General features: G+C 38.9%; 1 protein-coding gene across 3 annotated transcripts in view; it reads left to right on the plus strand.

Annotated features, from left to right (window-relative positions):
* Positions 1-20,685, plus strand: part of ppp1r7 (protein phosphatase 1, regulatory (inhibitor) subunit 7) — a 56,509-nt gene that overhangs the window by 28,570 nt on the left and 7,254 nt on the right. For all 3 annotated transcript variants that reach the window (XM_063044997.1, XM_063044996.1, XM_063044998.1), the window contains 6 exons: positions 11,005-11,060; positions 12,335-12,400; positions 15,469-15,599; positions 16,877-17,039; positions 18,790-18,906; positions 19,679-19,783. In XM_063044997.1, the coding sequence (XP_062901067.1) occupies positions 11,005-11,060; positions 12,335-12,400; positions 15,469-15,599; positions 16,877-17,039; positions 18,790-18,906; positions 19,679-19,783 (638 nt within the window). The remainder of the gene's footprint in view (positions 1-11,004; positions 11,061-12,334; positions 12,401-15,468; positions 15,600-16,876; positions 17,040-18,789; positions 18,907-19,678; positions 19,784-20,685) is intronic.

Consider the following 20,685-nt stretch of genomic DNA (forward strand, 5'->3'; position numbering starts at 1 on the left):
TTGTATAATTGGCACAGGTGCGAGGTTGGATTGCTTCGGGTGCCGAGCTGACTTGAAGAGCTTGAGAGCAGCTTCAGACTGGGCAATGAAATCTGGGCTCCATCCTCTCTGTGACCTAAAACTAATATCTTGTGACTCTTCCAATTTCCCTCTGTTAACTCCGTCTCTGTCCACAAATATTAATTCCAATTAATTCCAATATTTTTTTGATTTCCATTATTTGCAATTTAAAAAAATAATTAAGATCATAGCTGATCTAGTTTTCAGATATATCACTATTACAGTTCAGTAAGGCTAACTGCAGGGGCATGTGAGTAGAGCTGGCCAAAATTAAGTAGAAGGAGCCACTAGTAGGGATGATAGTAGAGCAGAAATCAAGAGCATTAAAACACCAAAGTAATTTTGTCAAAGTACATGTATGTCACCGTACACAGCCCTGAGATTCATTTTCTTGCGGGCATACTTAATAAATCCATAATAGAATAACCATAATAGAATCAATGAAAGACTGTACCAACTTGGGTGTTCAGCCAGCGTTCAAAAGTCAACAATTTTTTCAAATACAAGAAGAATGAAATAATAATAAATAAGCAATAAATATTGAGAACATGAGGTGAAGAGTCCTTGAAAGTGAGTCCATAGGTTGTGAGAGCATTTCAACGATGGCACAAGTGAAATTGAGTGAAGTTATTCCCTTTGATTCAAGAGCTTTATGGTCGGGGGGTAATAACTCTTTCTGAACCTGGCGGTGAGAGTCCTGAGGCTCCTGTTCCTCCTCCTTGATATGGAATCTGTTTTTTTTTGTGTAACAATGTTTTGAGTAGATGCACTTAATGGTGGGATGGGCTTTACTCCTGATAGACTGGGCCCTATCCACTGCTTTTTGTAGGATCTTCTATTCAAGAGCATTGGTATTTCCATACCAGGCTATAATGCAGCCAGTCAATATATTCCCTGCTACACATGCGTGGAAGCTGGTCAAAATTTTAGATGTCATGCCAAATCTTTACAAACTCTTAAGGAAGCAGAGGTGCTGCCGTGCTTTTATTGTAATTACATTTGTGCTCTGGGCCCAGGACAAGTCCTTGAAATAACACCGAGGAAGTTTCTAATCCTCTCCAACTTTGTTCCTCCAATGAGGACTTGATCATGGACCTCTGGTTTTCTCCTCCTGAAATCAATAACAGCTCCTTGGTCTTGCTGACATTAAGAGGTTCTTATTATGACACCACTCAGCCAGATTTTCAATCTCCCTCCTATATGCTGATTCATCACCACCTTTGATATAGCCCTACCACAGTGGTGTTGTCAGCAAGCAACTATGGCCTTGGAGCTGTGCTTAGCCACACAGTCATAAATGTAAAGTGAGTAGAGCAGGGGGCTAAGCACCCAGTCTTGTGGTGCACCTGTGCTGATGGAGATTGTGGAGGACAGATTGCTAATCTGAACTTCAAGTGAGGAATTCGAGGATCTAATTTCACAAGGAGGTATTAAGGCCAAGGTCTTGAATTGCTGGAGTTTCTGGGAATAATTTGGAAGACAAAGAATCTTTTCATCCCAAAGAGGAAGAAGCATTCTAAAGGGAGTATGAGGCAACTGTGGCTGACAAAGACAGCATAAAAGCAAAAGAGAGGGCACAATATAGTTAAAATTAGTGGGAAACTATAAGATTGGGAAGCTTTTAAAAATCAACAGAAAACATCTTTAAAAAAAAAAGCAATAATGAAGAAAAGATGAATATAAAGGTAAGCTAGCCATTAATATAAAAGAAAAGACCAGAAGATTTTTTTTTAGATGTATGAAGGATAAAAGAGAAACAGGAGTGAACTTTGGACTGCTGGGGAAGTAGTAATGGAGAGCAAGGAAATAGTGAATGAATTGAATAATTATTTTGCATCATTCTTCACTGTGGAAGACACTAGCATTGTGCTAGAAATTTGAGTGTCGAGTCAGGTGAGTTTAGTTGCTATTACCATTGAGAAGGTCTTTAGGAAGTTGAAGGTCTGAAGGTAGATAAGTCATCTGGACCAGATGGACTACACACTCAAAGGTTCTGAATAAGGTTGCTATAGGCATTAGAAATGATCTTTCAGAATCACTAGATTCTGGAATATTTCCAGAGGGCTGGAAAATTGATAATGCACACTATTCTTTAAGAGGGAGTAAGGCAAAATACAGAAAATTATAGGTCAAATAGCCTGACTGCAGTGGTTGGGAAAAAGTTAAAAGTAAAGAGTACATTATTTTGAATGAAGACTGGGGTGGGGGCGCGGTATTTGGAGGCACATGATAAAGTAGGGTGAAGTCAGCATGGTTGTAAGGGAAATTCGTACCTAACAAATCTGTTGCAATTCTTTGAGGAAATAGACAAAGAAGAGTTAGTGGATGTTGTTTACTTGGATTTTCAGAAGGTGTTTGCCGAGGTGCCATATAGGAGGCTGTGAAACAAGGTATTACAGGAAAGATATGAGCAAGGACAGAAGATTTGCTGACTGGCAGAAAGCACAGAGTGAGGAGAGAAAGAGCTTTTCTGGTTGGCAACTGCTGGATAGTTCAGTCCTGCAGCGGAGAGTGTTGGGTCCGCCACTTTTCACTTTAAATGTTGATGATCAGGCTGACAGAATTGATGGCTTTGTGGCCAAGCCCAAGTTTGTAGAGGATGCAAAGGTAGGTGGAGGGGCAGGTAGGTGAGGAAGCAGGGAGTCTGCAGAAGAACTTGAACAGAAGAGGAGAATGGGCAAAGAAGTGGCAGATATGGAATACAGTGTAGGGAGGTGCATGGTCATGTACTTTGGTAGAAGGAATAAAGGCACAGACTGGTTCCTAATCAGGGAGCGTATTCTGAAGTCGGAATTGCAAAGAGACTTGGGAGTCCGTGTGCAGGATTCTCTAAAGGTTAATTCATATGTTGAGTCAGTGGTAAGGAAGAGAATTGCAATGGTAGCATTCGAGAGTGCTAAAATATAAAAGGCAAGGTGAAATGCTGAGAACAACAGGAATTCTGCAGATGCTGGAAATTCAAGCAACACACATCAAAGTTGCTGGTGAACGCAGCAGGCCAAGCAGCATCTGTAGGAAGAGGCGCAGTCGACGTTTCAGGCCGAGACCCTTCGTCAGGACTAACGTGAAATGCTGAGGCTGTATAAGGCATTGGTCAAACCACATTTGGAGTAATATGAGTAGTTTTGGGCCTCAAATCTAAGAAAGAATGTGCTAGCATTGGAGAGGGTCCAGAGCAGGTTTATAAGAATGATCCTGGAAATTAAAAGGTTAAGTGTGAAGGGCGTTTGATGGCTTTGTGCCTCTATTTGCTGGAGTTTAGAAGAATGGGGGGTGGTGGTGTTGGAATCTCACTGAAACCTAATGAACTTTGAAAGGCCTAGCTAGTGTGGATGTGAATAAGGTATTTCCAACAGTGGGAGAGTCTGGGACCAAAGGGCACAGCCTCAGAACAGAAGGACAGAGATGAGGAATTTCTTTAGCCAGAAGTTGGTGAATCTGCGGAATTCATTGCCACAGATGGCTGTGGAGGCCATGTCCACATCAAGCAAAGGTTGATAGGTTCTTGATCAGTAAGGGTGTCAAAGTTTATGGAGAGAAGGCAGAATAGGGTTGAGGGGGGAAAATAAATCAGCCATGATCAAATGGCGGAGCAGATTAAATTGGCTTGATTCTGCTCTGATGTTGTATGGTCTTGACTGCAACATTTTGCTATTCTGTCTTTATACCCTCTAAAGTTGGAGTTTAAAATGTCTGTCAGTCAGCATCTTGAATCTATTCAATGGCTTCACCTCCACAGTTCTCCGAGTGGAGATTCCAGAGATTTATGGCTCTCTGAGAAGAAATTCTTCCTCATCTCAGATGAAATGGACTGATTCTTATATGACACACGACCTCCAAATTCTGGACACCTCCACAAAGTGAAGCATTCTTTCAGAGTCTTATGTTTAAGGCCACTTCTCTTTCTTCCTTATCACATTGAATTAAAATTGCAGAAATTATCCTCGTCGACTTTTTCTGCACAACTTCTGGTGCAAGTATATCCTTAAGTATAGAGATGCTTTCTCATTAGCTGTGGTCTTAGCTGCATCTTGTGTGCCTGTGACAAAACTTCCCTGTTTCTATATTCTGCAGAACTGAATGTTGGATAGGTTGGAGGACATGAGAGTGCCCAAGACCTGGAATAGCTAGATCAGAACAAGTGGCCAAAAGCTTTCGCAAATTTAACCCTTCAGAAGCTTCAAACCAACCTGGCCATTCTGATCCCCATTGTTGATACAGGAAGGGATAGCCCTTTGATGAATAATTGTTTTTTGTGGTTGATAAGCTTGCATTCTGTCCTTCATAGGGCATTCTCTAGTGCAGGGTGGCAGAGTAGCATCGTGGTTAGCATAATGCTTTACAGTTCAGGCCACCCTGTTTCAATTCCCACCACTGTCTGTGAGGAGTTTGTAAGTTCTCCCCGTGACTGAGTGCTCCGGTTTCCTCCCACAGTCCAAAGATGTACAGGTTGGTAGGCTAATCGGTCATTGTCAATTATCCCATGATTAGACTAGGGTTTGATCAGGGGATAGCTGGGCGTTGTGGCTTTGAGGGCCAGAAGGGCCTATTCCGCATTTTATCTCAATAAATAAACAAATAAAAGGCTTGTTTTGCAGAGAAATTAAAGAGTATCACAGGCAAATGGGTCATAAGAATGGGAATGACTGAAGAGCATCACTATATAAATGTGATAAGAAATGGATGATGTGATTACTGGCAGTGAGCAATGGTGTAGAAAAATAATTAAACAAATAGCTAGAGGGAGTAAAAAGAGAATTAATACATAATGAATTCCCCTTTTCATAATATTTTATAACAATATTTATCATAAAATTTAATAGTAAAATTAATACTCCAAAATGGTGCAGAGCTGCAACCGCCTTTGACTCGCAGCTCAGATATAGATGTTTTTTAATTGTTTAGTTTTAAAAAGTTGTTTAGGCTCTTAAAGAATGGTTTGTTTTTTGTGGTTGATAAGCTTGCATTCTGTCCTTCATAGGGCATTCTCTAGTGCAGGGTGGCATAGTAGCATCGTGGTTAGCATAATGCTTTACAGTTCAGGCCACCCAGTTTCAATTTTGGGGTACAGAGAGAGGAGTTAGAAGTCAGAATAGAGTTTTGGGAATAAAGCTTTGGGGGACTTGTAGGTCAGGTCAAAGTCTTAAGTCTCCATTCCATGTTCAAAGAACAGCGATGTGGATGTGAGACATCCATGGTCAGATGTTGGACCAGCAGGGAATGTATGTTTCAATGTACACTTGACAAGTAAATTTTAATCTTGAATCTTAATAGGATGGGAGGTAGGTAATGAGAATCTGAGGAAATGTTTTTTCCACTGATTTATTAGTATCTTTAGTCAGGGTGATACATAACACAACATATAGTGTTGTTGCTGCAGACCTCCGGGGACCCAGGTTCAATCCTGTTTTTGGACAGTATCAGTGCAGTTTTTGTATATATTCTGTGCCAGTGTGTTTCCTCCATTTGCTTCAGTTTCCTCTTAGAGATATACTAGCAAATAAATTGGCTAATTAAATAACCTTTCAGAGCAAATGGCAAAAAGTATCAAAGAGGAGTTCAAGCACATACATGAGGGAGAATGTTGCAAGTCTATTGGGAATAGAGTGGGGGAAATGTCACTAATGGCTTTGCTCCCCAGGCCGAACAACTTTCTGTGTCTTTATAAGAGATTTGTAAAGCAGGTTAGGGCTAGGGTAGAAAAGGTTTAACTATATAGAATTTGCAGGACAAAAACAGATAATTTGACCCAACTCGTTTTGTGTACTATATACGTTTAATTCAGTCTTCATATAATCTTTTCATTTGTTACAAATAAGGAACTAAGAAGCTGGAGGACATGTTGTTTTCCCTCTGATTTATTAGTATCTTTAGTTGGAGTAATGCATAACACAACCGTTGGTGCTGTTCCTCAGGAAGGCAGTGTCTTTCGTTAAAGACCCCCATCACCCAAGACATGCTCTTTTCTTATTGTTACTGTCAGGAAGGTGGTACAGGAGCCTGAGGGCACACACTTGGCAATCCGAGAACGGCTTCTTCTCCTCTGCCTTCTGATTTCTGAATGGACATTGAATCCATGAACACTACCTCATTACTTTTTTAAAAATTATTTCAGCTTTTGCATTACTTGTTTTAACTACTTAATATACATATTGTATTTATACTTACAGTAATTTAGTTTTTCCCTATATTTATCATGTATTGCATTGTACTGCTACCATAAAGTTTACAAATTTCATGACATATACTGGTGATATTAAACTTGATTCTGAAATACAATATCGCTTTGCTATGATAATTGTCTCAACTATTCCAAGTGGAAACAAATGCAAGATCCTTGTCATTCTGTCTGAGATTCTTTAATTATTTATTGCATTTGATACTCTTGCATTTATGATTCCTTGTTTTAGACTTTCCCACAAATGGAAATAACATTTCTAATTTTCAACAATTTGATAGAACATTTGAAGAAAACTTATCTTGAGGTGTAATCTGTTGTATGAAGATTGTGCAAGAAAGCTAAATTGGCAGATTAGTTTATTAATGTCACATGTAATGAGGTACAGTAAAAAATTTTGTTTTGTATGCCATCCATACAGATAATTTCATCCCATCAGTACATACAGGTAGTTCAAGGGAAAAGCAATAACGGAATATAGAGTACAATTACAGTTTCAGAGAAAGTGCAGGCAGACAATAATGTGCAATGTAGATTGTGAGGTCAAGCATCTAAATTATACAAAGGAACTGTTGAAGAGCCTTATAATGAGGGGTGGTATATACTTTAATGTTTTCATATCTTCTACCTGATGGGAAGGGGAGAAGAGAGAATTTTGGAGTTGGGAGGGTGCCCTTGATTATGTCGGCTGCTTTACAGAGAAATGTAGTGAGAAATATTAACAGCGTATGTGGAGGAGAAGTGAGATTCATGATGTGTCCACAATTCTCCATTGCTGTTGATGGTTTTGGCAGAGTATTTGTCATACAAGCCCAGAATGCAACCAATATCAATGGGTACATGAAAAAAGGAATATTTTCAGAAATTTGCAGTGCTATTTGTTTTTTGTTAATTCGTGTGCTTGAAGTCTGGGATTACATAACAAAGAAATGGAAAAAGAGAAAGTGGCTTGTGGAATGAGCTAATAGGTTAAGTGGCCAGACATTGTAAATGGTGAGGTACAGAGTGGGAGAAGAAATGCAGGCATTGAGAACAGTCAGATAGGCAAACAAAGTGAAAGTGAAGTATTTAGGATATATGCAATAATATACACTGGCTTAATGTGATTCATAGTTCTAAGTGCTTCATATAAAAACAAGGTTTCTTTATAGTTTAAAAAATGTTAAAGTGAGCATTGTCTTCTATAAAATGACCCTGGCACATTAATAATGTAAAACAAGGAAATGATATATCTTCACTTTAGGGGAGAGGTAGCATGCCAGAATTAACTATCAGTTGGATATTGGATGGAAGGGAGGAGTTTGGGGAAAACTGCATTTGTAATGGTAGTGGTACTGAATAGATTGTTGGAGTTGCAGACGGACAGTTCTCCAGATTGTGATGGACTTCGACCCAGGGTATTACTGATAGTTGGTGTATTTGCTGCTTTAGCTTTTCACATTTCCCAGATTTGGAGGCAATAGCATTAGATTCAAAAATAGCAAATGCAACACATTTTCAAAAGGGAGTTAGAAATAGTTGATTACGGGAGAGTTAACTCAACATCCATCACTGGGGAAATGTTAGAAACTTTTACAATTTCAGGGCTGTAACAGGCACTTAAAATATCAGAGTCACCATGTATTTGAATATCCAAGATAATTTGCAGAGTCAGTGTGAATTTAAGAATGAGAAATCGTAGTTGACCAATTTTTTTTGGAGTTGTTTGAAGAAGCCACATAGGGTATGATAAAAATAAACCTAATTTCTGCAGTAGTTAAATTTCCAGATGGCGTCTGATAAGGTGTTGTATCAATGGTTACTACACAATTTAGAAGGTCATGACAATGGCATGAGTGTAAGATTGGCATAAATGGGTTGTCATTTGGCAGGTGGAATGAGTGTTGTGCCACAAAGTTCAAAGGTTCATTTATTGTCAAAGTATGCATGTACAATACAACTCTATTGGTTTTCTCCATCGGGGTATAAAAATGTGAAAATATAAGGAGCTTACAAAGGGATATAGACAGTTTTTGGTTGTAAAAATATCTAACAAATGTAGTATAATACAGGAAAATGTGAAATGGTCCCTTTTTGGAAGAAAAGCACGTTGCATAGTTAATGAGAAGTTGCAGAACTCAGACGTAGAGAGATCTTTGACCTAGTGCATGATTAATAAAGGACACTGTGCAAGCACAGCAAGAAATTAGGATAGCTATTAGAATGTGATTGCTTATGAGAGGAAAATTGAATATGAAGAAAGGAAGCCGCTGCTTCAGGTATTTAAATCAATGGTGAGACCACATTCAGAGCACTGGCAAACTGGAAGCAGTTCGGAAAAAGTGAACTGAATTAAGTGTCTAAATGGGAATTGTTCTGTCAGAAATGGTTAGACAACCCAGACTTACTGGAGTATGTAAAGTACAGAGACTTGATTGAAAAATAAGACATTGACAATTCTTGACAGGGTAGATGTAGACCATAAGACGTAGAAACAGAATTAGGCCATTCAGCCCATTGAGTCTGCTCTGTCATTCCATCATAGCTGATTTATTACTCCTCTCAACCCCATTCTCCTGTCATTTCCCTATAGCCTTTGACACCTTGAATCAAGGACCTATCAAACTCTGCCTTAAATATACCCAATGACTTGACCTGCACATTTGTCTATGGCAATGAATTCCACAGATTCTCCAGCCTCTGGCTAAAGAAAGTTTCCTCATCTCTGTTGTAAATGGATGTCCCTCTATTCTGAGGCTGAGGTTGTGCTCCTTGGTCCTGGATTCCCCCATTATAGGAAACATGCTCTCCATGTCCTCTCTATCTTGGCTTTTCAATATTCAATAGGTTTCATTCTTCATTCTTCATTCTTCTGAGCTCCAGCAAGTACAGGCCTAGAACCATCAAAAACTTCACATATGTTAACCCTTTCATTCCTGGGTTCATTCCTTGTGCAGCTTTTGAACCCCCTCTAATGCAGAGATATTCTTTCTGAGACAAGGGACCCAAAACTGCTCACAATACTCCAAGTAAGGTCTAGCCAATGCCCTTTAAAGCCTCAGGCTTACATCTTTGCTTTAGTACCTAGTCGTCTTGAAGTGAATGCCAATATTTGCCTTCCTTACCACTGACTCAATCTGCAAGTTAATCTTCTGGGAATCTTGCCCGAGGACTCCCAAGTCCCTTTGTACCTCTGATTTTTGAAATTTCCCTCTGTTTAGAAAATAGTTCATGCCTTTATACCTTCTCCAAAAGTGCATGACCATATACTTCCCAACCCTATATTCCATCTGCCACTTCTTTGCCCATTCTCCCAATCCAAGTCCTTCTGTAGGCATCTTCCTTCCTCATGTATCTTTGTATCATATATCCATGTATCTTTGTATCATATGCAAATGTGGCCACAAAGCTATCAACTCCTTCATCCAAATCATTGATATATAACATGAAAAGAAGCGGTTCCAAAACCAACCCCTGCGGCACACCACTAGTCACCAGCAACCAACCAGAAAAGGCCCCCTTTATTTCCACTCTTTGCCTCCTGTCAGTCAGCCAATCTTTTATGCATGCTAGTATCTTTCCTGTAATACCATAGGCTCTTATTTTGTTACAGAGCCCTATGTGTGGCACCTTGTCAAAGGCCTTCTAAAAATCCAAATAAACAACATCCTTTGACTCTCTTTTGTTTATCCTGCCTGTTATTTCCACAAAGAAATCTGTCTGGCAAGATTTCCCCTTAAGGAAAACAATGCTGACTTTGGCTTGTGCCCCCAGCTAACCTGAAATGCAGAGAGAATGTTTCTTTGTCTGGGAAAATCAAGACGTGTAAGTGGTCGGCTGTTGAATGGATGTTGAAAATTTTCCGAGAAGTGTCTAGTTCCTTTGTAACTCTCCTCCTCAAAGGACAGTGGAATGTTTTTGAAACAGAGATACTGTAGGTGGATTAAGAATGTAATGTTACTGTGGGTAGGCTGGAATGTATTAAAATTACAATCAGATCAGCCACGATCATATTAAATGGCATAATAACCATGAGGAATTTAGTGCCCTACTCCTAATTCAATACTTCTGATACTATCGAACAAAATTTAACAAATAGTCTTGTAAGCCAGTACAAGGGGCAAAGATATTTGATTTTAAAAAGGATGTGCTTTTATTTATATAATGGAATTTGCTGCTGCTCCCAGCATGTACCAAAACACTTTATTCAATAAAATACTATTGAATATAGTCAATGTTGCATATGCTTGCACTTCTGATCCTCCAGTCGTGTTTTTAAAATTGGTATTGTATGAGTGATATAGCTCCCATTCTTTTTGAGTTTAGTGTTTCTTCTGGAAGAAGACATAGTGTGGACACTCCTGCAGTGTTGTACTGCAATGCCACCCTTGACTGGCAGGACGAGAATTTAAAAGCTTCGGCTCTTGGTAACTGAAAAGTATGCAAGTCAGTATGGCAGTGGTGTTTCTCATTGCAAACGATGGAATGTGGGAGGCTGGCCAGAGATGCAATAGAATGGTCAAGTCTAGCAGATCTAAATTATGGATGAGGATTTCAACAGCAAAGGAGCTCTGCCAAGAATTGAAGCTAAGTGGAAGGATCTAAATGATGGAGTAGATAAGTGGTTAGAAGCTCACCTCTTGGCTAAATGTGGGACCAATATGGTGAACATTCTTAAGCTTTATTTGAAGGGGATCTCATTGCCTTTAGGCTTGTATTTCAAAATAGTTATAATAGTAAATATTGATCTGTGTGGTTTAAAATTTTTATATTAATTTCTATTTCAGGAGAACCAGACACCCCAGTTGATATTGACACCATTATTTTAGATCCAGAAGCAGAGGTAAGGGACTTGAAGGAGTTTCAATTTGCCAAGGACCAAAACTAAAAGTTGCAATTACATACAGTCATAGAGGTATTAGAGTTTCAGTGCACATAAGATAGAATAAAAATTTTCTTCAGTTCTGACGAAGGGTCTGATGAACATTAACTGTTTATTTCCTTCCAGCCTGACCTGCTGAGTTCAGCATTTTTTGTGTGTTGTAAATTGTTCTTTATATGTGCAGAAAAGCATTTTAGCTGGTGCGTTTCCTGTTCTTCTGTGGACCTTAATCGCAAAGTTAACTGTTCCCCTCTTAACTTATTTGAACTCTGACAAACTTAACAGTGTATGACCAGTTCTGTCCTGTTCAGTCACTTACAGAATCAAATCCCTTGAATCCCTCATGTTATATCAATTATGTTATCTTACTTGTTTTGATGTTTTGGAGAATATATTAACTTCGGATCTATCTTCACAAGTTCAATCGTTAGATTGCCATTCCTTTCAAAGTAATACTTTCTGGGTAGGTAGATTTGGTTCTAACTTGAACCCTACAAAGGTACCTATGTCTGTAGCAAGAGTCAGTATCCCAAAGTGAAAAATTGACCACCTTCAAGCTTAAAGCCAATTCTTGAAGATGCCCTGTTCATAAAACTTTGCCCATGACTTTGAAGCAGACCGACAGGCTTTTAGGCTTTAATGTGTTGTAAATTCCAAGACCATGTAACTCTTGTCCATCATCTGGAATTACTCTATGTTCTGCTCAGTGTGTTAAGTGAACTGATTAAGCAGGTACTTAGCAATTTTTGTCTGCACAAAAATGCATCATTAACTTTTGCACCGTGTCCCTTCTCAATACTGCGCTACATCTTAAAAGCAATAGTCAGTTACCTAATTAATGTAATTTATTTAGCAATTTATTTCTGTTCAATTAAGATACATTGATGCAGGTAATTTTCAAGTCTGAGCTCTAAGATAACTGAGTATGTGATTATTTAAAATGTATAATTTTTTAAAATGCTGTAGGTCGTAGACATATTTTAGTTTTAAGTATTGTTCGGACCACAACTCTCAAATCCAGCTTTGTGCCATTTTGAAACCTGACTTGAATGGATTCAGCATTCTGGCCCATTTCAGGCTTTGACCTCTTCTGTTGCCTGATTTGAGATTTTGTAAAGCATGATTTGAAAGTTGGTCTTTATTTTATTATCTTATGCTTTATGAGTAGTTTTGGATTGGATTTGATTTACGAACAACTTTGTTCCCTTTAATGTAGTAATTTTGTGGTTTTCCAGGATGTTGATCTTAACCACTGCAGAATTGGGAAAATAGAAGGATTTGAGGTACTGAAGAAAGTGAAGGTGAGATTAACTGATGTATTAGTGGAAGTATAGATGTCAATGATTCTTTTGTCATCTGTGTGAATTTTTAACTATTAAGCATCCTGTGGGTGCTACTTCATGATACAATGGAAAAGGTCCTCATGTTTTCTGATCATAAAATCTTCAAATGGGTGTGCTTGACTTTGATGCCTGTTTTGGGATTCTTGTCATCTTTGTATTTCCTCCCTCAACCTTTTTATTCTGGTACCTTCCCCCTTCCTTCTCAGTCCTGAAGAAGGGCCTAGACCCAAAACGTTGACTGTTCATTTGCACAGATGCTCCCTGACCAGCTCTAAGTACTAGTTCCTCTAGTGTGGATCTTTATGCTTATGTTTTCTCCCCCATCCAATATCTGCTTCATGTCTTCCCCCACAGAATTCCATTCGTAGAGCAGCTTTGCCTGTGCGAAATGGTTAGGACATTGGCAGAACAGGAATTGCACCCTGGCTGCAAATTATTTTCTACTGAGGAATCAGAGGAGCAAATGCCTGTTGCCAGTGATATTTCAACCACAGCTTCCTGAGTCACCTGATCTTTATTTCTCTGAGGCACTTTATAAAAGGTTCAAGTGAAATTCTTAAATCTATGTTTTCCCTTTAAACATGGCCTTAAAATGTGCCATTGCCTTCCAACACTCAGGGTTTCAGTCTGTTTCCGAAAAGGACCTAACAGTTCATCTCAGGTTTTACTTCCCTCTCCCTGCACTTTGGAGTTTATTGCCATTTCTTTGTGACCTGATCCATTTCTGTGTATGTGTATTTGTTCCTGCGGGTATGTATTTGAAAATTTTTTTTACAAAATTTATTGAGGTTATTCTATAACTGAGTTTCTTGCCTGCTGCAATCTTTCTACAGTGCTATGTCTTTGACTATTGATAGATTTCGGTAAACCTCTGGTTGCAATCAACATTTAACTCTAATGCTGTGTGAGCATTTCACTGAGCTGTGCTTTTTGATGTATACCATTGACATCCTTTCTCACTGTGTATATGTTACACATCAGTGGTCCAGGAATGGGTTCCAAATTTGGATCTGTTGCTGTCTGCTTTGTTTGAACAGATCAACGCTCAGGAGTGCTGATTTAAACCTTGATGGTTCAATAGCCAGAAGCTGAAGTCGGCTCGAGTCCAATTAAAAAACACTCTGGAAAATTTTCCACGCAACAAGAATAAGGCGGAAATTTTATGTATAATTCAAGAAACAAATGCCAATCTTTTTGCACCCCAAAATAGATATAGTTTCAAGGCCTACAAAACAAAGGTTTATTTAAAAAAAATTGTAATTTGAAGTGTTGAACTTGCAATACAATTAAGATATTGTATAGCACATCTTGTGATATTCTGGAGTCATCTTGGAATATTAAAGTTTAATACATCCTTGAAGCTTGACAGAGAATTCTCTAAGTCTTATTGGGTGTTTTTAAATATCCTGAGAAGAAAGCATTGTTTGTCTTGTGCTTTTAGAATGAAGTGCTATTAATAGAAATTACTGGCAAGGGAAATGTGCAGCTCAAGATTCCATAATAAATTACTAAGAATTAGTTTAAAGGCTTTGTTATTAAAGGTATAGAGAGGCTAGATATCCAAAATGAAATGCTGGAAATATTCAACAGGTTGGGCAATATCTGTGAAAAAGAAAACTGCCATTTGTTCAGGTCTTTGGGGGTTAAGATGTCATTATATATTGCTTAAAAAAAAACAACTTGAATGTGAAACAGATAGTTGTAGAATAGACTACCTTCAGGGATTGATAATAACTTAAGAACTTGGGCATCTTGTACCTTTTATACACCAAATGTGGAATATGAAAGGACATGGTTATTAGCTGATGAGGGCGCCTATAAAGTGCAGAATCTGAAAAATTGTTCTCTGCTAATTGAGCTTGATCACTCAAATTAAGCATCAATAAAATCTATTCTAGAATACTTGGCCATCAAACTTCCATGCATTCTTGAAATATATTGCCTAGCTTTCCTTGTAATCCATGACTTGCTGTGTGACTATTACCTTATTTGATGATATGTTCTCATTCTACCCTTTAAGCATTTCAGAAAGATGATACATTGGAAGGCTTTGTACAACATTTTTCTGATGTGTACACTTCCATTGAATCACTTTACTTGTAAATATTAGATGTGTTGCAAAGTTGCAAAGATATTCTCGTCAGACTGATCAAAACTGAGAAATCTGCCAAATCTGCCAAATCTTCCATTCCTTCAGTCTTCCATAGAATGATGATTGGAATGTTAACTATTGAAGTTTAACTGGACAGTTAGAGAGGCAGTATTGGAATAAGGTATTTATGTGAGTTCAGGAGAAAGAAGTGAAAATGTATATATCGCACAATCAAAGGCAGGCTCATGGAATATTGGAATGTTCCCCCCCCCCCAACAGTTTTTACCAATACATTTTGTGAATGTCAAAAGTTGTTCAGTTGCTGGAAGTCTGGGCTTTAAATCGGAAGTTCACAGGTCCAAGTCCCACTCTGGAAATTTGACTACAAAAGCTGGGGTGCTACTGACGAAGCATGACATAATTGGAGACACTGTTTAAGATCGAATTATAAATGGAACCCTCTCTACAAGCAGATGGACACAAAAGGTCCCTTTGCATTGCATTGAAAAATGAGTTGGGAAGTTATTGCCAACTCAACAATGACTCATTCTTGCAAATGCATACCCTTCAATCAACATTAGGAAAGTAAATGTTCATTATCATGTTGATTTTGGCATGTAGGAGATTACTGTGGAGAAGTGGCTGTCTGGTTCCTTCATTGTAAAATTGACATCCATTAAAGTATTTCATTAGACTTTGGGATGATTCAAGAGTGTGAGAGGTACAATTAAAAACAGAAGCATCTCATTTCTTTTCTGCTCCTTCATCTCTTGCTTTCTATCGATCATGTCATTTGTCTATTGCATCCAACATTGTACTTCAGTTCGCATGCAGTGGACACAAGTGATCTCCAGTAGATAATAATTGTAATTTTGACATTGGGCAGTCTGATGTTTGGAATGTCTGAAGTACCTGGTTTCTCGACTTATTCTAGGTGCTGTGCCTTCGTCAGAATCTTATTAAGACAATTGAGAACCTCGACCAGCTGATAATGCTTCGAGAATTGGATCTATATGACAATCAAATCAAAGAATTAGAAAATCTTCAAACATTGAAGGACCTTGAGTGAGTACTAAAGAGATTGTCGTTTTTGTGTGGAAGCTAACATTTAGTTCAGTTCTCTGATAAGAATTCAAGAATCACTAATTGTAGGATTTGACAGCCATGAATAGCCGTGCCGGTTGATAGTTGACTAATTTCTGTGGTTCATTTTGGGGACAACCACACTAACTCCATATCCTCTTTCTCAGCTGGCTGTAAGCTGTGATATGAATTCAGGAAAATAGTGTTCTGTATCGGTAGTGAGCATTCATCAACACCTATCATTTTAATCAGATTAAGATTTATTATCACTGACTAAAAAGATGTAAAATTTGTTGTTTTGACTCATTAGTGACTCATTAGTGCAAAGATACAAAATTACAGCAGAGAAGATGGTGGTGCGATGCAGTGCGCAGCGGCCACTCAGGAATGAATATTTGTAATCTATCAAGTAGGATGCCGTGCACAATCCTGTTTTGATGGAGACGGACGTGAGAAGCACGGAGGAACATCTGGTGAAACTTCTGAAATGCCTGTTTTGCTGCCACTGTTACTGTGCGATCCAGAATCTCTGGAGGGGAAGGCCTGAATCCTCGGCTTTGCCTGTTGCTTGGCGGCCGGGGCCAGGGTCAAAGTGCTCGGCAGAGATGGTGCTCAGTGTCGGAGGGCTGGTCAGAGGCTCGAAGTTTTCGGACGGACTCAGTTGGCTGTGGTTGGGTGCTTCCAGGGTGCTGCATCGGCAAGTTTGCGGCGCTGGAGGTTCATGGCAGGGAGAGATTTTCCTTCCTTCTACTGACTGAATGAGATGATGGGCTATCGGGACTTTGAGACATTTTTTTACCGTGCCCGTGGTCTGCTCTTATCAAATTACGGTATTGCTTTGCACTGTTGTAACAATATGTTATAATTATGTGGTTTTTGTCAGTTTTAGTCTTGGTCTGTCTTGTGTTTCTGTGATATCATACTGGAGGAACATTGTATCATTTCTTAATGCATGCATTACTAAATGACAATAAACAAGGACTGAGTGTGCTCATAATCTAATTTATAAAAATAAGTGTGCAAGTATCGAGCCAGAGTTCATGGACCATTCAGAGTTGTGGAGGAAAAGAAGCTGTTTCTGAATGTTGAATGTGGGTTCTTAGACTTCTGTACCTTCTCTCCCATGGTAGTCGTGTGAAGAGGGCATGTCCTGGGTGGTGAGGATCCTTGTGATGGATGCTGCCTTCTTGAGGCACTGCCTCTTGCAGACGTCCTCTTCTGAAAACTGAAGTTGTATGGTTCCTTTTATTTCCATGCAGGGTTTTGGATCTCTCTTTCAATATTGTGAGGAAAATTGAGGCTCTTGACTCCCTGACCAAGCTGAAGAAGCTCTTCTTCGTGAACAACAAAATTACAAAAATAGAAAACATTGGTCATCTGGATCAGTTAGAAATGTTAGAGCTGGGCTCAAATCGCATTCGGGTAAGTCAGTGTTGGAATGGTCATTAGCATACTCTAAAGCCCTACTGTTTGAGGATATTTGATAAAAGTGTGTAAGATCATCACTGGTGTTTAGATGGGGTAGAGTGAAGGCGTTTCTCTTAAAATCTAGGATCAGTGGTACACCTACCTCCTTATACTACTTCCTCCCATCCTCCCACTTCTTACTGAAACCCTCTGGTTTCCTTGGCTGCGTAAGTCTAGGGAAAACACTCTCCAGTCCCATCACACTCATGAGACTGAGACGGCTCTCCCGATCCAAGCTCCAGTTTGTGTGGATGCTGTGTAATTCATGACCCTCTTACAAATTAGTGCCACAAAATAACAGACAGCACACTGCATACAATTAAAGGAATCATTATTTATGAATCTTAACTTAACTAAAGGGTTAGTGAAGAAAAACAAATAGAAAAGGACCCATTTTAATTAAGCAGTCAAATGTGCACAAGTTGGAGATCATCTTGAATTTGTCACTCACGCGCTGGGTCTTCGGTCAACGTGAAAGCACACACCACCTTCCCAAAGACACTCACAATCCATCCCGAACAAACAGGTCTCCCACCGGATTGCATGCTACAACCGGTTCTCCTCAGCGTCTTCTCTCTTTATCTTCCCGAACCAAAAAAAAACCAAGCCTCGCTTGAATGTCCCTCACCAAGAAAACCTCCCCCTAATTCTACCATCCTAATTGGATGGTACACATTCCTCACTGTCCCTTATCTTCAACAATAACCCGAACAGGCTGACAACTGACTGCTCTTACAGAACTGCTAAATGAAATGCATACAGCATAACAGTAAAACTATGAACCAGGGCATTACATTACTCTTGACTTCTCGTATTTTTTCCAGTCCAGATGAAGGGTCTTGGCCTGAAACATCAACTGTTTATTCCTTTCCATAGATGCTGCCTGACTTGATGAGTTTCTCCAGCATTGTGTGTGTGTGTTGCCTTGGATTTCCAGCATCTGCAGATTTTCTTGTGTCTCTAGCATCAAATTCACCATCCTCACTCTATGGTTTTCGTAAATAGGAAAGATTATCTTCAGTTGATCTCTCCTGTTTTCTCAGGGTCCTGGACCTGCAATAGTAACTTCTTTTTTCCCCCTACTGCTGCTGCCTGACCTGAATGTTTCTTGCATTTTCTGTTTACATTTCATATTTCCAATATCTGCAACTTTATTTTAATTTTCATTGGTGGCTTCTAGTCTTTGATCTCTCTCCCTGAAGCTGAAGTAGTAAAATTTAGCATTATGTTTACTCCTGATCACTGATACTGTGGTCAAAAGGGGTTTTCTCACTGTTTTCCTTTTAATGCCCTGACCATCAATGGCTGTAGTTAAATTAATGAATCAATAGCCTTTCCACAGAAATATTGGATGGTAATTGAACATTACTGGAGCCGCCTTGTACCATCTCTTACCTTAACCTTAAGAAATTCTGAGAGATCCTGTTGCATTTCAGTGATTCTTTGAAATCACTTAAAGCAGATTTCCAAAACCATTGCACATTCTCCCTTATTGCAGTGAAGTGGTGATCATGTAAAGTGTACTTTTAAAACTCAGTTACTTGTAGAATTATGGATGCAGGGGTTTGTGTGGTGATTAAAGTGTTAGGAACTATAAACCCTTTACCCATGGATTGAGTATGGCAAGAAAAGGAACAATATTCATAGTGACATCAATGTGATTGACAAAAAAGTGGTGAGATTTTTAAACATCTTGTTTTGACAGGTTATAGAGAATATTGAAAATCTGAAGAAACTTAACTGTTTATTTTTGGGTAAAAACAAGATCACCAAATTACAGAACTTGGATGGGCTAACGAATCTCACTGTCCTCAGTATACAGGTAACATCGTTATTAACATTGCAACTCAATTCCTTTGAAGGTCTTTAGTCTAATCTGAGCAGAATAACTCCTCATTTCAACAGCTAGATAATAGGCTGTGATTGTTATTGGGATTCAGCTTGTTATGATTATAGAGTTGTGGCTGTGTTCTTCTTACTCAATTCTCATAACTTCCAGAACCAATGCTACATTCAGTGGTGCCAGCTCACTTGACTAGTGAAGAAGCTTCATGGTGTTTGAAAACTTCATTGTTCCATCTACTCAGATTCTTGCTCTGTGGTTGAGCACACGTGATAGCTTAACAAGTGGGGAAGTGAAATAACAGTTTTAAGTTTGTGTTCAAATTTTCTACAGCTGAATAGTGGGATAACCAGATGAAACAAAAGATTTAGTTTCATTTATTCATCACTTGGACATCAAAACATACAGTGAAATGTGTCATTTGCAGTAACAACCAACATAACCTAAGGATATGCTGGGGGTAGCACTCAAGTGTCGGCACACCGTCCAAAGCAAACAGCACGCCCACAGTGTTCATCAGAACAGCAACAAAACAACAGCAGCAGCAAAATAACCCCCTTGCTTGACAAAGTCTAACATGATTCCAAGGTACCTGAATGGAAAACTAAGCATTTTCGTTCAAGAAACCTCTTGATTGGTTTATGTGCATCAGACACAAGCTGACTGGAAGTGAAATTTTAGTGGCTGTCCCACTGTGCATTTGTTGTTATAACCATGTTGATGTTTGGTTTTGATGCATCTTTTCCTACAGAGCAATCGGTTGACAAAGATGGAAGGGATGCAAGGCCTGGTCAATTTACAAGAGCTTTACTTGAGTCACAATGGCATCGAGGTGATAGAGGGCTTGGAGAACAATGTGAGTCTTTGCACCAAATTCTCACCATTGGTGCCTCTTTTGAAGTTTGCTTATATGTTTCATCATGTATGGAACTAAAGTGATTTTAGTTCTTGCTAAGAGACATGGTGCAGTGAGTTACAGTTTTTTCCATTATACACTTCATTAGAATATGTAATTGTAAATCTTAATAGAAAATGACAGCCATTGTGTCCACACTGTGTCATTCAATATTTTGTCTTTTCCAATATAATCTGGCAAAACAGGAGCTAAGAATGAAGACACAGTTGCACAGCAAGTAGTACCACTAACTCACAGCTCCAGTGATCTGGGTCCAATCCTCTGTGTGGAGCTAACTTGCTTCTGTGTGGGTTTCTCCCAAGTACTCCATTTTCCTTCAATGTCCTAAAGATCTGCTGGCTGATAGGATAACAGGTTGTATGTTGCCCAGGTTTTATGTGGTTGGGTAGGAGGAGAATCGTGGGGAGAGTTGATGGACATGTAAAAGACTAATTTATAATGAAGTAAATAGAAAATGAGATGGATGTGATTACTCTTGGACTCGTTGCGGGCTGAATGGTTTCCTTCTGCGACATAAGGAAATAGGAAAATGGAATGTGTGAAAAATTAAATTTATTCTCACTAACTTGAATGTTCAATATACTAAATTTAACATGTAATGTAGATGCTATTGGGACTAAGTTATTAGTTCAAACTGTAATTAATTTGGTTCAGTTGATTGAGTTTTAAGATTTTCTGCAGCAGAGCAGGAATTCGTGCAACACACAAAATACTGGAGGAACTTAGCAGGTCAGGCAGTGTCTGGAAATGAATAAACAGTCGATGTTTCAGGCCAAGACCATTCTTTAGAATTTGTGCAATTGTGTACAAAACTCTGGTATTTGCAATTCATTGAAGTACTG

The sequence above is a fragment of the Mobula hypostoma genome, chromosome 4 (genome assembly GCF_963921235.1).
Source record: "Mobula hypostoma chromosome 4, sMobHyp1.1, whole genome shotgun sequence".
Classification (NCBI taxonomy): Eukaryota; Metazoa; Chordata; class Chondrichthyes; order Myliobatiformes; family Myliobatidae; genus Mobula; species Mobula hypostoma.